We start from the raw sequence: 12,367 nt of genomic DNA, 5'->3' as shown, positions 1-12,367 counted from the left end.
ATATCCAAACTAACCACCTAGACACGCTCCTCTATGCGTGGGTCTAGCTAGCAGATCGGACGCTTATCTTGCTTCTAATCCAATAGCCCACGACTAGTCTGATGGAATGCAAACAATCAACATTCTAATGCCTAGTGCTGCCCACCTTTAATTCATTTTGTCTCGTGTGCTTGGGGTGAGGCCATGCTCCCTGTCCAGCCTTAGGAGACATGCCTCAAATGGTCGAGTTCATCTATTTGCTTGTTGATAAGTTTGTCAACACATTTTGCATATTTATCAGCCAACTCAAAACAAGTGCCCTCTTCGTCCCATAATATAGGAAAGTTTTTCAATCTACGGAGGGAGTAACAAATAAGCCATCTCAATGTATAGAGCCAACATAGCACCAACACAAGCCAGCCTAATGTAGAGAGCCAACATGGCAACACAAAGGAACACGCAGGAGGCCCACATTGGTGGCCCCAACCACTAGTAACACATATAAAAATAACTTAAAGAACATGCAGACATTCCAACAGCTAAATAGAATGGGGGTTAAGGTAAACAATACTCTTCATTCCAGCACAAAATCAGTATGTAATAAAGGGCACATCCGTCCAGTGCTATATACTCCCTCCGTTCCAAAATAAGTGTCGCCAACTGGTCATCTTCCCCGGGATAGAAGCAAGCTCCGGACTGTAGTTTACCTGGATTCTTTTCATTTCACTTTCCCCATGACAGAAGCTAGCTCCATGTTGTCTGTCAGACTAGCACCACCATATAGCTTTAGCAAGGGGTGTTAACGCTTCAACAGCACCAAGCGGCCAGCTTGGCAAGCTACCAACAAAAAAGAAAGAACTTCAATAGCATCAAAGTTCCCCACGTTAACAGCAACCATAGATCTTCGCATGGAACGTGACTAATCAACATTGCCATGAGCCTAGAAAGCTGAATTTGTGGACCAATTCACCTTGACTGAGATGTTAGCAAGCTCATGCTTTATCTGTCGACTAGAACATCCGTAGAGCTCAGCTTTAAAAGAACGTCGGCGTTCAACATTACTGTTACCAAACCTGAACTTCAATATCATCATGTCACCGTGCGAGACAGCAAGCACAAACCTTCTCAAGCCACACGATTGATCAATAGAGCCATGGAAAAGCTGAATTTCTTCGTAGTCTTCCAAAACATAAACAAAGGACCGCAGAGATAAACTGAAACTACTATGCACCTCTGATATGACTACTTCTATTGTTGCTTCCACTGCTTGATCAACACATGCGAAAGACATGTCAACAGCACCACAATTGCCCTTAATGCGATGTTTGACTGGTTTCCATGATCTGCGGTCATGGCATGATATTGCTCCATCTATCAACTGCAGATCCTCCTCCTCTTGCCCTCCATTCTTGATCCTCATATCAAACTCTATTAAAACAGGGGAAACCAATTCGATGTTTCTCTTAGGTCCAGTCATTTGAATGGAAGAACCCTATAAAATTATTGTTGTTGTTAATTTATAGCTGTACATAGTAAACTAAGAAATATCCAAACTGGAAACTATCCTTACTAGCCATGTACGAACAATTGCAATAAATGCACGAATCCTAAACTCCTAGAAAGCAAACTAATTTGAGTTCTACAAACGAACATTAGTCAAGTACCAACCGTTAAAATAGATGGTCACATAAATCATAAACTCACATAAAAAAATGAGTTCTACAAATGAACGTTAGCCAATAACTCAGATAAATGATAGCATAAATCCTGAACTCTTGAAAAACCTACAAGTCTTGCCAAAAACTTGGCATGTGTACATGGCTATAATTCAAACAACAACACCTTACCAAAATAACGGGCATGCCCTTGATTTGGTCCTACAGCAAGCGATCACTTCTACCTCTTTTGACCATGGCCCACTTGTTATTCTCTGAAGCCAAATTCTCGTTGCAGCGGATTCATAGACTACAAAGTTGTATACTGTCCTAGGGCTTGTAATCTCCCAACGTACACCTTGGCTGCCTATGATTGCCAGAGGTATCCTGATAGCCAGCATGTTTGTTATTCAGATCTCCGCCTGATGTAATCCGTGCCATGGCCGCCAATTTGGTCGGTTCCTCATAATTAGAATGGAAGGTGTTCCGGCTAAAAAAAATGGCCATGCCCTTGATTTGGTCATGCTAAATGTTGGTTTGGCTAGTTGGGGCTCAGACCAAACACACCCTATGGAACTTAGGGTCAGCCACCTCTTTGGACACAATCGCCCATCTCACGACAAGGAGTCCCCATGACAACGTGATTGGAATCTCTAGAAACTAGTTGGGCGCCTAGGTCCAACTATCCAGGGCAACAAGTTAGAGATGTGCAAAACTTGGGGTCTTGTCCTATTAAACTTTGTCGGGCTGAAATAATGGCCAGAGCGTTGTGCTCGGCAGCGTCCCAAGGAAGCCATTGCCATCTGGGCGAAGATAGCGAGGCGAAGGATCAACTTGGGCGCCATGTGGAATACCTGTATTCCAAAGAACTCAAGGACCTAGAGCAGGAACAATGAATGCTTCAACCAATGATCACAAGGGATAACCGTCTCTAATTTGGTCAAGCTTCTCTAATGGCCTTGGTATTTTTACCTCTCTTTGGATGCATTTCAACCTAGATGACATCGTCCACCATATCAATGGGCAGTCGTACTAGCGTATCCTAGCGGCGTGTGTACAATATAAGCCGTATCGACTAGGTATGCGCAGGCCTTGAAGGCCCACAAGGATCATTACCGACCAAGGTGGCAAGGTGGTGTGCTAAGGATGTCTAGTAGTTATTTTTAGGGGAAAAGATGCCTTGTGGGTTACTTGTGATAGTTATGTGAGTTTTGCTTGTGAGTTATATGAGGAAAGGATGCCTTGTGGACAACCATTGATCCCGCGAGCCTGTGGACCTCCTTGATGTTTGTAGGTGAGACGTCATATTGAGGATCACTTTGATGTTCTTCTGGTTGGGTCGATCCCTTGTTATGAGACTAGGAAGCCAAAGATCTTACTTGCCTCCACACTGAAGATGCACTTGTCGGGGTTCAGCATAATTTTAAATTATGTAAGGTGTCGAAAGTTTGGACGATGTCTATAATTAGGTCTTCGCTCTTTTTTCATTTGTATTGTCTTCGATCTGAGTGTGTAAGGCTTCCTACACGGCGAACTCATACAAGCAAACAATGTTCTCCAACCCGAAGGGCCTTGTTTTGTAACAAAATGTGCCAAAGAGTGTGATAATGCTAATGTTGGGTACATCTTTCCTCTCAAACGAACCTAGTGATATCCAGAGTAAGCGTCCAAGAGGCATAAGTACTTACAGCAGAGCCAACGAACCGGTCTATGCAGGTGCTAAGAAGGAATCCTTATTGCGTCGTTTGGTGAGGCTAGTATAATCAAGCACATATGTAGTAAGCCACTCTCCTTCGGCACTAACACCGAATTGGATAGCCAGGCGGGTATAGGATAGGCTCAATGAGGTTAGGTGAAGGATAGGCTCAATGAAGTTTGGTGAAGGATAGGCTCGACGAAGTTTGCCTCGGCTTCTCAATTTCTCGATGTACCACCTTCTTTTGTTGGAGTTAAAATGCCTCGACTTCTGCTTGACGGGCCTAATGGGTTCGTCAAGGTCTAGCCCATATTCGGGCACTTTCCCAAGAATTCCGGGCATATCAACAGGTTGCTAGGCGAAAATATTCGCATTGTCCAGAAAAAGCTTTGAGCCCTTATCTTTTCGCTTTGGAGATGGATGAGGTACCAGGGATATACAAGGAGATATCCCATGGTGTATGCTCTTTGCGAATGATGTGGTGCTAGTCAATGATAGTCAGGCGGAGATTAATAGGAAGTTAGCTATGGAGACAAACCTTGGAATCGAAAGGTTTTAGACTAAGTAGAACTAAAACTGAGTACATGAGGTGCGGTTTCAGTACTACCAGGCACGAGGTTAGCCTTGATGGGCAAGTGGCACCTTAGAAGGACACCTTTTGATAACTGGGGTCAATGATGCAGAAGGATGGTGATATCGATGAAGATGTGAGCCATCGAGCCAAAGCCGGATGGATGAAGTGGCGCCAAGCTTCTGGCGTTCGCTGTGACAAGGGTGCCACAAAAGCTAAAAGGCAGGTTCTATAGGATGGCAATTCAATCCACGATGTTGTACGGCGTTTAGTGTTGGCCGACTAAAAGGCGACATGTTCAACGGTTAGGTGTAGTGGAGGTTGCATGTTTAGATGGATGTGTGGCCACACAAGGAAGGATCGGGTCCGAAATGATGATATACGGGATAGAGTTGGGGTAGCACCGATTGAAGAGAAGCCTGTCCAACATCGTATGAGATGGTTTGGACATATTCAACGCAAGCCTCCAGAAGCTCCAATGCACAGTGGGCAGCTAAAGCATGTTGAGAATGTCAAGAGAGGTCAGGGTAGACCGAACTTGACATGGGAGGAGTCCATAAAGAGAGATGTGAAGGACTGGAATATCACCAAGAACTAGTCATGGACAAGGGTGCGTGGAAGCTAGCTATCCATGTGATAGAACCATGAATTGGTTGCGAGATCTTATGGGTTTCAACTCTATCCTGCCCCAACTTGTTTGGGACTAAATGCTTTGTTGTTGTCCAGACAGAAGCTGATGAGCCGAATCACATTTAGGGGGGGGGGGGGGGGGGGTGGATCCAATTGTGGCAACCTCCTCAGGGTTGTCAACGCAAGTGTATCTCCTTGACTTCGTCTTGAGGGAGGACCGAGAGTTTAGGCTTGTAGCGGGATGGGGCTAACTCGTCGACTGGGCATGTGTGGTTGTCGATATGCCCGAACCGTCAGGTTTGCACAGTCGATGGTCCCGCTGGATGACCGGGGAACCAACTTCAAGCTTTGTCTATCACAATCCACCGCATGCACAAGGAACTATGGACTACGATGACGCCTTTTGGTCGCTAGCTTGGAACGACAAAAACGTAAGCGAGATGTGGCCAGCCTAGGAGGGCATTGTAAGGCATCTTAAAGTCAACAGCTTCAAGAGAGCACTACTCCCTATGATAATTGACCCTGTTCCGGTCTATCTGAAATATAAGCTTATAAAGCAATGGTTATGTATCTATTAACTCTTTTAAGTGGATTCCTTCACATGTCACCTTATAGCGTCATAAAGAACTGCACCACTCATCTGTGGCTTGTGAATCGCCCCTGACACAAGTCTGTGGAACTATTCTAGGCCAGTTTGTCACGGATCGTCGGACTATCATCTGCTTGAGGTCCTTTTTTGATCATATTAGCCTTAAGGGAGCTCTCGCCACCGATCAAGACGTGATGAATGCTAAGCTGATCATAGACAATACAACCAAATGGTAGCGTCACAGGTAGGATTTGATATTAGAATAATTGAACTCGTCGAACAGAATATGCGCTTCGACCAATATGATCTAGGGGTCAAGGACTGCGGGTGAGCAACATGATGTTCCTGGTCACGACCTTAGTGGTTGTTTGGATAGCAAATGCGTTTGGTTATAGAAACGAGTTTTTACTTGATATTTAGCAAAACCAATTTTAATAATTTTTCTGTTAATAATCAATGTATAGAAGGCTATATTTGGGTTGGGAAGTGTGTTTGTCATTTAGATAATGATTCAGACTATTCTTGTTCTTCCGTGATCTTCTCATTCTCCCGTCAAATTTTGTTGGGGTACAAGTACAAGATAGTTGGTTGATCGATCTCATCGGACGGTCACATACACGCGCATATAGTCGAGCAAGCTGTTGGATTGATTCGATCCGCCATCTACCAAACGCACAAAATGACAGGCGCATACATGTACGCACATGTAGAGCCTAGCTATCGAGGGCAAGCAGTTGGATCAATTCAATCTGTCAGCTACAGAATGTCGCATACATGCACATGTAGAAGCTAGCTATCTAGGGCAACCAACTAGATCGATTTGATCTGCCGACTGTTGAACGCACGTGCGCAAATGCTCAAGGAGCTAACCTTGACGGTGGGAACGACTAGGACATACGGTGCAGAGGAAACTTCGACTAGAGGAGGGCGGCCTCGAGGTGCGGCACACCAGTGGGCCCGTCACCACTGTTGTCGGTCACCGGGACCTGCAGATTCTATTCTTCGGCTGATGAATGTGCCCAACAGGATCGGCGAGAGAGATATACCATGTTCTTAGAAATTATGGGTTTCAGATAATCCAGTTTTGCATATCTAAGAATTGGTTAGAGTAGCCAAATGTGATTTTAGTTTGTTAAACCGTCATTCCATTTTATAATTGGATTCTCTACATTCTAACCAAACAACCCCTTGGCATCCCTCCCTGTCTCACAACTCTCAACTGGACAAACCACCCCACAAGTGGTTAACATGCGGCAGACAAACCACCCCACAAGTGGTTAACATTTGGCGATCTGGGAGATTCGTCTTTCAATTCTTCAAGCTCCATATCGATGAGTCGCGAGAACTCTTGATAGTTAGCTCTTGCGTGGGAACAATTATCGTGGAGTTTGCATGAATTATCACAAGTTTGTTGCTTCCTTGGGATTCACTTCTGCATAAGTTGGATCCGACAATGCAATGTACCCGCGGTCGATGCCAACTGTAGTGTAATTTTGGTCGCTTCATAATGGTAAGGTAGTAGTACATGATTTATGTAATCATTGGAACATCACCTCATGTCAATAGGGGTGCCAGGACACAATTTAGCCAGGTTCCGTCCCCCTAGTCGGGAGTAATAGCACTACTCCCGCCTTGACTAATATGTGGAGAAGAGTACAAAAATGGTTACGAAGTGAATCCGACGAGTTCGTAAGCAACTCAGCGCTATGATCGTCGATCTAGGTGAGATGTGCCAGATCTGCTTGGTCCTTCTTGCGGGGGGTCTTGGACAACACAATATAGTCGTTAGATGGCGATGAGCTTCTCCTACATGTAGATGTCCTCGTCATATATGGGTAGGAGTCTAGACCGAGTACGAGCGAACTTCTAGCCCCTTTGCCAAGTAACCCGCAAAGGCTTCCCCATCCTAAACCTAAAGCATACACCTCCTTGACCGGTGATGCTCCGTTTGGGCCTCCATACTTCCACATGACGCGTGCATACGACAGTACGGCTACCCATTTGTCATCATCCTCCGACTCAACGGCGATTGTACCTTCCCCTCAAGGAAATCAGTATGGGGTTGTACCACACTCTTTCTCATAAGTTGCAGCAAGGAATGAGACCTCGGGTCAGAGTAACAAGCAAACACGCCCTCGGGTTGTACCACACTCTTCCTCATAAGTCTTGACAAGGAAATTTTGTGGTGATGAAGTAAACTAACAAGTAGCGACAATAAGTAGCGATATTGAGGGGAATGCAAACTCAAGTTGTTTCACGAGGGAAGGAGGAGAAGAAAAAATATGGAAGTAACACTATGGGTCGATGCTCTAGCTGGTAGGAACGCTAGAGTGATGACGAGTGGACGAACGTTGCAACACTCATTAAATAGTAGTATGCAGAATGAAAGGACATGACCACACAATACTGGTTGGACAAGTGGAAAACGGAAAGGACCAATTTACACGAAAGAGTATCTTTCACGATATGGCCATATGGGTAGGAAAGAAGAGATGCAAACCGAAGGAAATGAACCAAAGAGGTGCACGATGGTAGATAGAGACGAGGACGTTGACTCTTGTCATGAGGTAGTAAATAAATTAGCTCACTTAAGCTCATAAAAAATGCCTCTAGATTGATGTCTCAAGATATATTTAGCTAGTAAGATGATAACAACAGAACATTTTGGGAAGCAAGTAGGAATTAAACCGACCTATCAGTTGTTTAGTCTCCCTAGTAAGTAAACAGGCTATCACCCCTTGCCACTTCCATTGACCAAACGAGCCATATCATTATGGTACATTATGGTTATTTAAGTATGGTCATAATTACTGCGTCGAACCGTAAATTCATCATAATTTGGGATCACATGGGGCAAATAATAATTCTATTAGAAAAACTAAGGCGACAATTAATACAACATTTCCATTCTCTATCTTGCATACTAAATCCTCTATCCCAAGCTTTTACGATTTCAAATATATATATTTGTAACAAGCATCAAGAGTTGTATGTAGGTTGAACCTCATTTCTTCTATGCATGTAATAGGATTAAGCTTATAATATAAAATAACAATTATCAATGATTAAAGATAAGTTTAGAATTGTACCTTTTGTGTGATGATGGGATCATCCCTGCTATAATTAAGAACATAGTTACGCATGCCATCCCTATCATCCCGCACAGCTATATACCCATACAATTCTATGGGGTCATGGTTGATGGAACACTCGGCCAACGTCACTGAGAAAAATTGCAACATGTTGCATGGAAAATAAAGTTTTTTGATTGCCTTCGAGAAAATCATCGGCTCCAACCGAGCGTCACCAAAGATTACACAACATATAACAATTATTAGTTCATAGACTAGAGAAATTACATACAAAAAGAGTACACAATTAGTTGCCCCAAGTATTGTGCTAAGTTGCAGAGAACGGCTGCCTAAAGAATATAAGAACATTGTTGGTTAGCTCAATGTACGAGTGACAAAAATTACCAATGTGCTTCAAAAGACTCATCTAAGCAAGTTTATGATCCAAGAGTTTTCCAACAACAACAACAAAGCCTTTAGTCCCAAACAAGTTGGGGCAGGCTAGAGGTGAAACCCATAAGATCTCGCGGCCAACTCATGGCTCTGGCACCTGGATAGCAAGCTTCCATGCACCCCTGTCCATAGCTAGTTCTTTGGTGATACTCCAATCCTTCAGGTCTCTCTTAACGGACTCTTCCCATATCAAATTCGGTCTACCCCGGCCTCTCTTGACATTCTCCGCACGCTTTAGCCGTCCGCTATGCACTGGAGCTTCTGGAGGCCTGCGCTGAATATGCCCAAACCATCTCAGACGATGTTGGACAAGCTTCTCTTCAATTGATGCTACCCCAACTCTATCTCGTATATCATCATTCCGGACTCGACCCTTCCTCATGTGGCCACACATCCATCTCAACATACGCATCTCCGCCACACCTAACTGTTGAACATGTCGCCTTTTAGTCGGTCAACACTCAGCGCCATACAACATTGTGGGTCGAACCGACGTCCTGTAGAACTTGCCTTCTAGCTTTTGTGGCACTCTCTTGTCAGAGAGAATGCCAGAAGCTTGGCGCCACTTCATCCATCCGGCTTTGATTCGATGGTTCACATCTTCATCAATACCCCCATCCTCCTGCAGCATTCACCCCAAATATCGAAAGGTGTCCTTCTGAGGTACCACCTGCCCATCAAGGCTAACCTCCTCCTCCTCACACCTAGTAGTACTGAAACCGCACATCATGTATTCGGTTTTAGTTCTACTAAGCCTAAACCCTTTCGATTCCAAGGTTTGTCTCCATAACTCTAACTTCCTATTTACCCCCGTCCGACTATCATCAACTAGCACCACATCATCCGCAAAGAGCATACACCATGGGATATCTCCCTGTATATCCCTTGTGACCTCATCCATCACCAAGGCAAAAAGATAAGGGCTCAAAGCTGACCCCTGATGCAATCCTATCTTTCCGACAAGTTTTTGCAAAATTGGACAAAAAAAGGTTAGGCCAGGTATAATACTCCCTTCGTCCACAAGTGTAAGCATTCCTGACGTTTTGTCCATAAAGTATCCCAAGAGTCTTCAACCTCCATCAAAGCAACCCTCATCAAATTATCTCCCAACCTCTCTCACGCTGGCCATTCAGGAGCTACTCTGGCTACTTCAGTGAGGGGCATCATAGTATTTTCCCTTACTCCTTTATCTGTCCTAAAATCCTAGAAATGCTTACATTTGTGGACGGGCAGAATAGTGTTATATAAATAAAGAAGATGGCACAATTATATCCGCAAAGCCCTAGCAGGAAATATATCAATTAATCACATGAATTGTCAAATGCCCTAGGAATAATGTAAAAGTATTGAGTGCAAACCCATGCTGTGAAACATATGCACAAAACAAATTCTTCAACTTGATCTAATTTGGATGGCCCAAGCCTGAGGTTGGAGTTTGCCGCCAACATGAGCTGACTTTGGGCCATCTAACTTGGCAAAGTAAGTCCAATCATGAAATACAGTAACCAATAGACTAGAGCTGTCTAGAACTCTAGATTAATTCCATGTTTACACCCTAAAGTCGTTCAGATGTTCACCAATATGGACTTGTGCAGCAAATACTCATTCGAGAATATGGATAAAATGGGGAAGCTGATTTAGTAATCTGGATACATACTCTCGTTGTGGTCAGTAATGTCGATATCAAACCAGTTTTCCGTGAAAAGCTTGTTCTTGTATATGGCTCCATCACGGTGGCTGCTATTTGAGAAGATACGCGGGATGAATATATCAGCAACCTTCGTGGGATTGCTATCTGTGACCTCATTGGTTAACTTCTTCACACTGGTTACTTTCTCCCTCGTATTTGCAGTGTCTAAGCATTTGATAGTGGCACAACCTTCGGGTTTGTACGAGTGTGGCTTATTCTGCTTCTCCTTGTTGCAGCTAGTTGTGCAAACATAAAAGCAAATCTTAACATCCGGCTCAAATAAGATGTATACTATCGCACTTTTATCTAGAAAAAAATGCATACTATCACAGAACCGCCAGGAACCCTAATTAGTGAAATAATCAAACTCTATATTTCCAATTCTGATTCGACGTAATAGCAATTTTAATCCAACAAATACCAATTTCTTTAATTTAATTTGGTCAGAATCCAGATCCAAAAGTTCATTACAAGGCACAGGATTATCACGGTACATGTTCTGAAGTAAGAGATGAAAGGAGGCCATAACAGACCTGGAAAGAAGATCCAGATGCCGATTCGAATGGGCTGATGATGACAGAAGGAGTGAAGCATCTCGTCCCTCACGCGCTATTGGCCACCAGCGAGGCGGAGCGGAGACCACTCTGCCGACGCAAGAGCGCCAGCGCCCAAGCGCTGGAGGCCATGATCGAGGTGGAGCGGAACCAATTGTGCCGGCGCAGAGACCAATAATCGATCGTGAGACGCTTTGCATCTCCGCCGCCTCAGGTCCTCACGGATTTGGCGGCGGCAGGCGACCCTATGGGCGTGTTTGGTTGGCGCAGTGAATAGTAGTTGCATCTACTACCAGTATATAAAAGGAAGAGAGGGCGAAGAACCAGATCATCCTATCCATTGAAACCTGCAATCTGATGGTCTACATCCCTTCAGCATACTAAACGCGTTTTACGCTTTAATTACCCACCATGCCATTACTTAATTAATTATCAATCACTATCGTTAACGAAACCCCTCGCTAACCACGACCCGGTACGGTACCCCACTACGGGCCTGTTCTGAACCTCTCCGAGCTTCCCAAACTCCACCAAAATCAGCTTCTGGAGCTAGCTTCAAACTCCACCTGGCGATTAGCAAACCGTTCATCACGCTCGTAGCTTCTTCCAGAGATTTGGCCCAGTTGGGGAGGTTGTAGGCCTGTTCCGCGCTGGTATAGGCCCGCTGGAAACAGCCCAGCTCGGGAGCAGCCCAATGGAGGACCTTGTTTGACGCTGGTATAGGCCCGCTGAAAACAGCCTAGATCGGGAGCAGCTGCCATGGGTGGACCTTGGGAAGAAGAAAGGGAGCTCGGGGTGGTCTTCTGGATGGGAACCGGCCGGGATGGCCCTGTATATGCCGGATCCGGCAGTGGAGCGGAGCGCCGGCCGACTAAGGGGTGGATCCGGCTGTGGCGGCGGGGGTGGCGGCGGTGGAAGGTTAGGTCGAGGGAGGGAGACGAGCGCAACGATTCAAACGCGAGCGTGGCCTGTCGACTTGGGAAGCTGGCTCTCCGAAGCGTTTTCTTTAGCGGTGGCAGTCTCGTTGTAAATATGGGCAACTCCAGTTTCTTGTTTTTCTGGAGCTGGGCTTTCCGGGCTTCATGATTTTACACATGAGCGGGGCTGAGCTTCTCAAATCCAGCTTCTTCTCAAATAAACGTTCGGGACAGCTTCACACAAGAAGTTTTCTACACTACTATTAAACGAGAGAACTTGACGACGGCGGACGAAAACTCTGCCCGTACAAACAACCCACGCCCGCACGAGTCTACATCTACAGGTAAACCCACGTCCTTTTCTCAAGAAAGAAAAAGTAACAACCCACGTCCAAATAAACGGAGAGTCATACACGGAAACAACTGAGCTAAATTAGCGGGAATCAATCCAGGCTCGACGTCCAGATTACATGCCCCGTCGCTGCCCTGCGCAGCCGCTGAGGCACCCGACGACGGCCGCGACGTCGCTGCCCTGCGCAGCCGCCGAGGCACCCGACGACGA

General features: G+C 45.2%; 1 protein-coding gene across 2 annotated transcripts; it reads right to left on the bottom strand.

Moving 5' to 3' along the window:
- Positions 1–311: 311 nt before the first annotated feature.
- On the bottom strand, positions 312–11,174 carry LOC109767183 (uncharacterized). Of its 2 annotated transcripts, XM_020325950.4 has the most exons (4): positions 10,868–11,174; positions 10,302–10,570; positions 8,210–8,421; positions 312–1,471 (listed from the first exon to the last, which is right to left on the bottom strand). In XM_020325950.4, exons 1-4 carry the CDS (start codon positions 11,086–11,088, stop codon positions 920–922), a joined length of 1,254 nt encoding a protein of 417 aa, XP_020181539.1. In that variant the 5' UTR covers positions 11,089–11,174; the 3' UTR covers positions 312–919. The 2 variants fall into 2 exon arrangements, with proteins under 2 accessions (XP_020181539.1, XP_040248060.1); XM_040392126.3 differs by lacking the exon at positions 8,210–8,421 and having other exon boundaries at positions 312–1,407.
- Between the last annotated feature and the right edge of the window lie 1,193 nt (positions 11,175–12,367).

The sequence above is a fragment of the Aegilops tauschii genome, chromosome 6, assembly GCF_002575655.3.
Source record: "Aegilops tauschii subsp. strangulata cultivar AL8/78 chromosome 6, Aet v6.0, whole genome shotgun sequence".
NCBI lineage: Eukaryota > Viridiplantae > Streptophyta > Magnoliopsida > Poales > Poaceae > Aegilops > Aegilops tauschii.
Note: the sequence above shows the minus strand (reverse complement) of the source record. Positions and strands in the feature narration are given on the sequence as shown.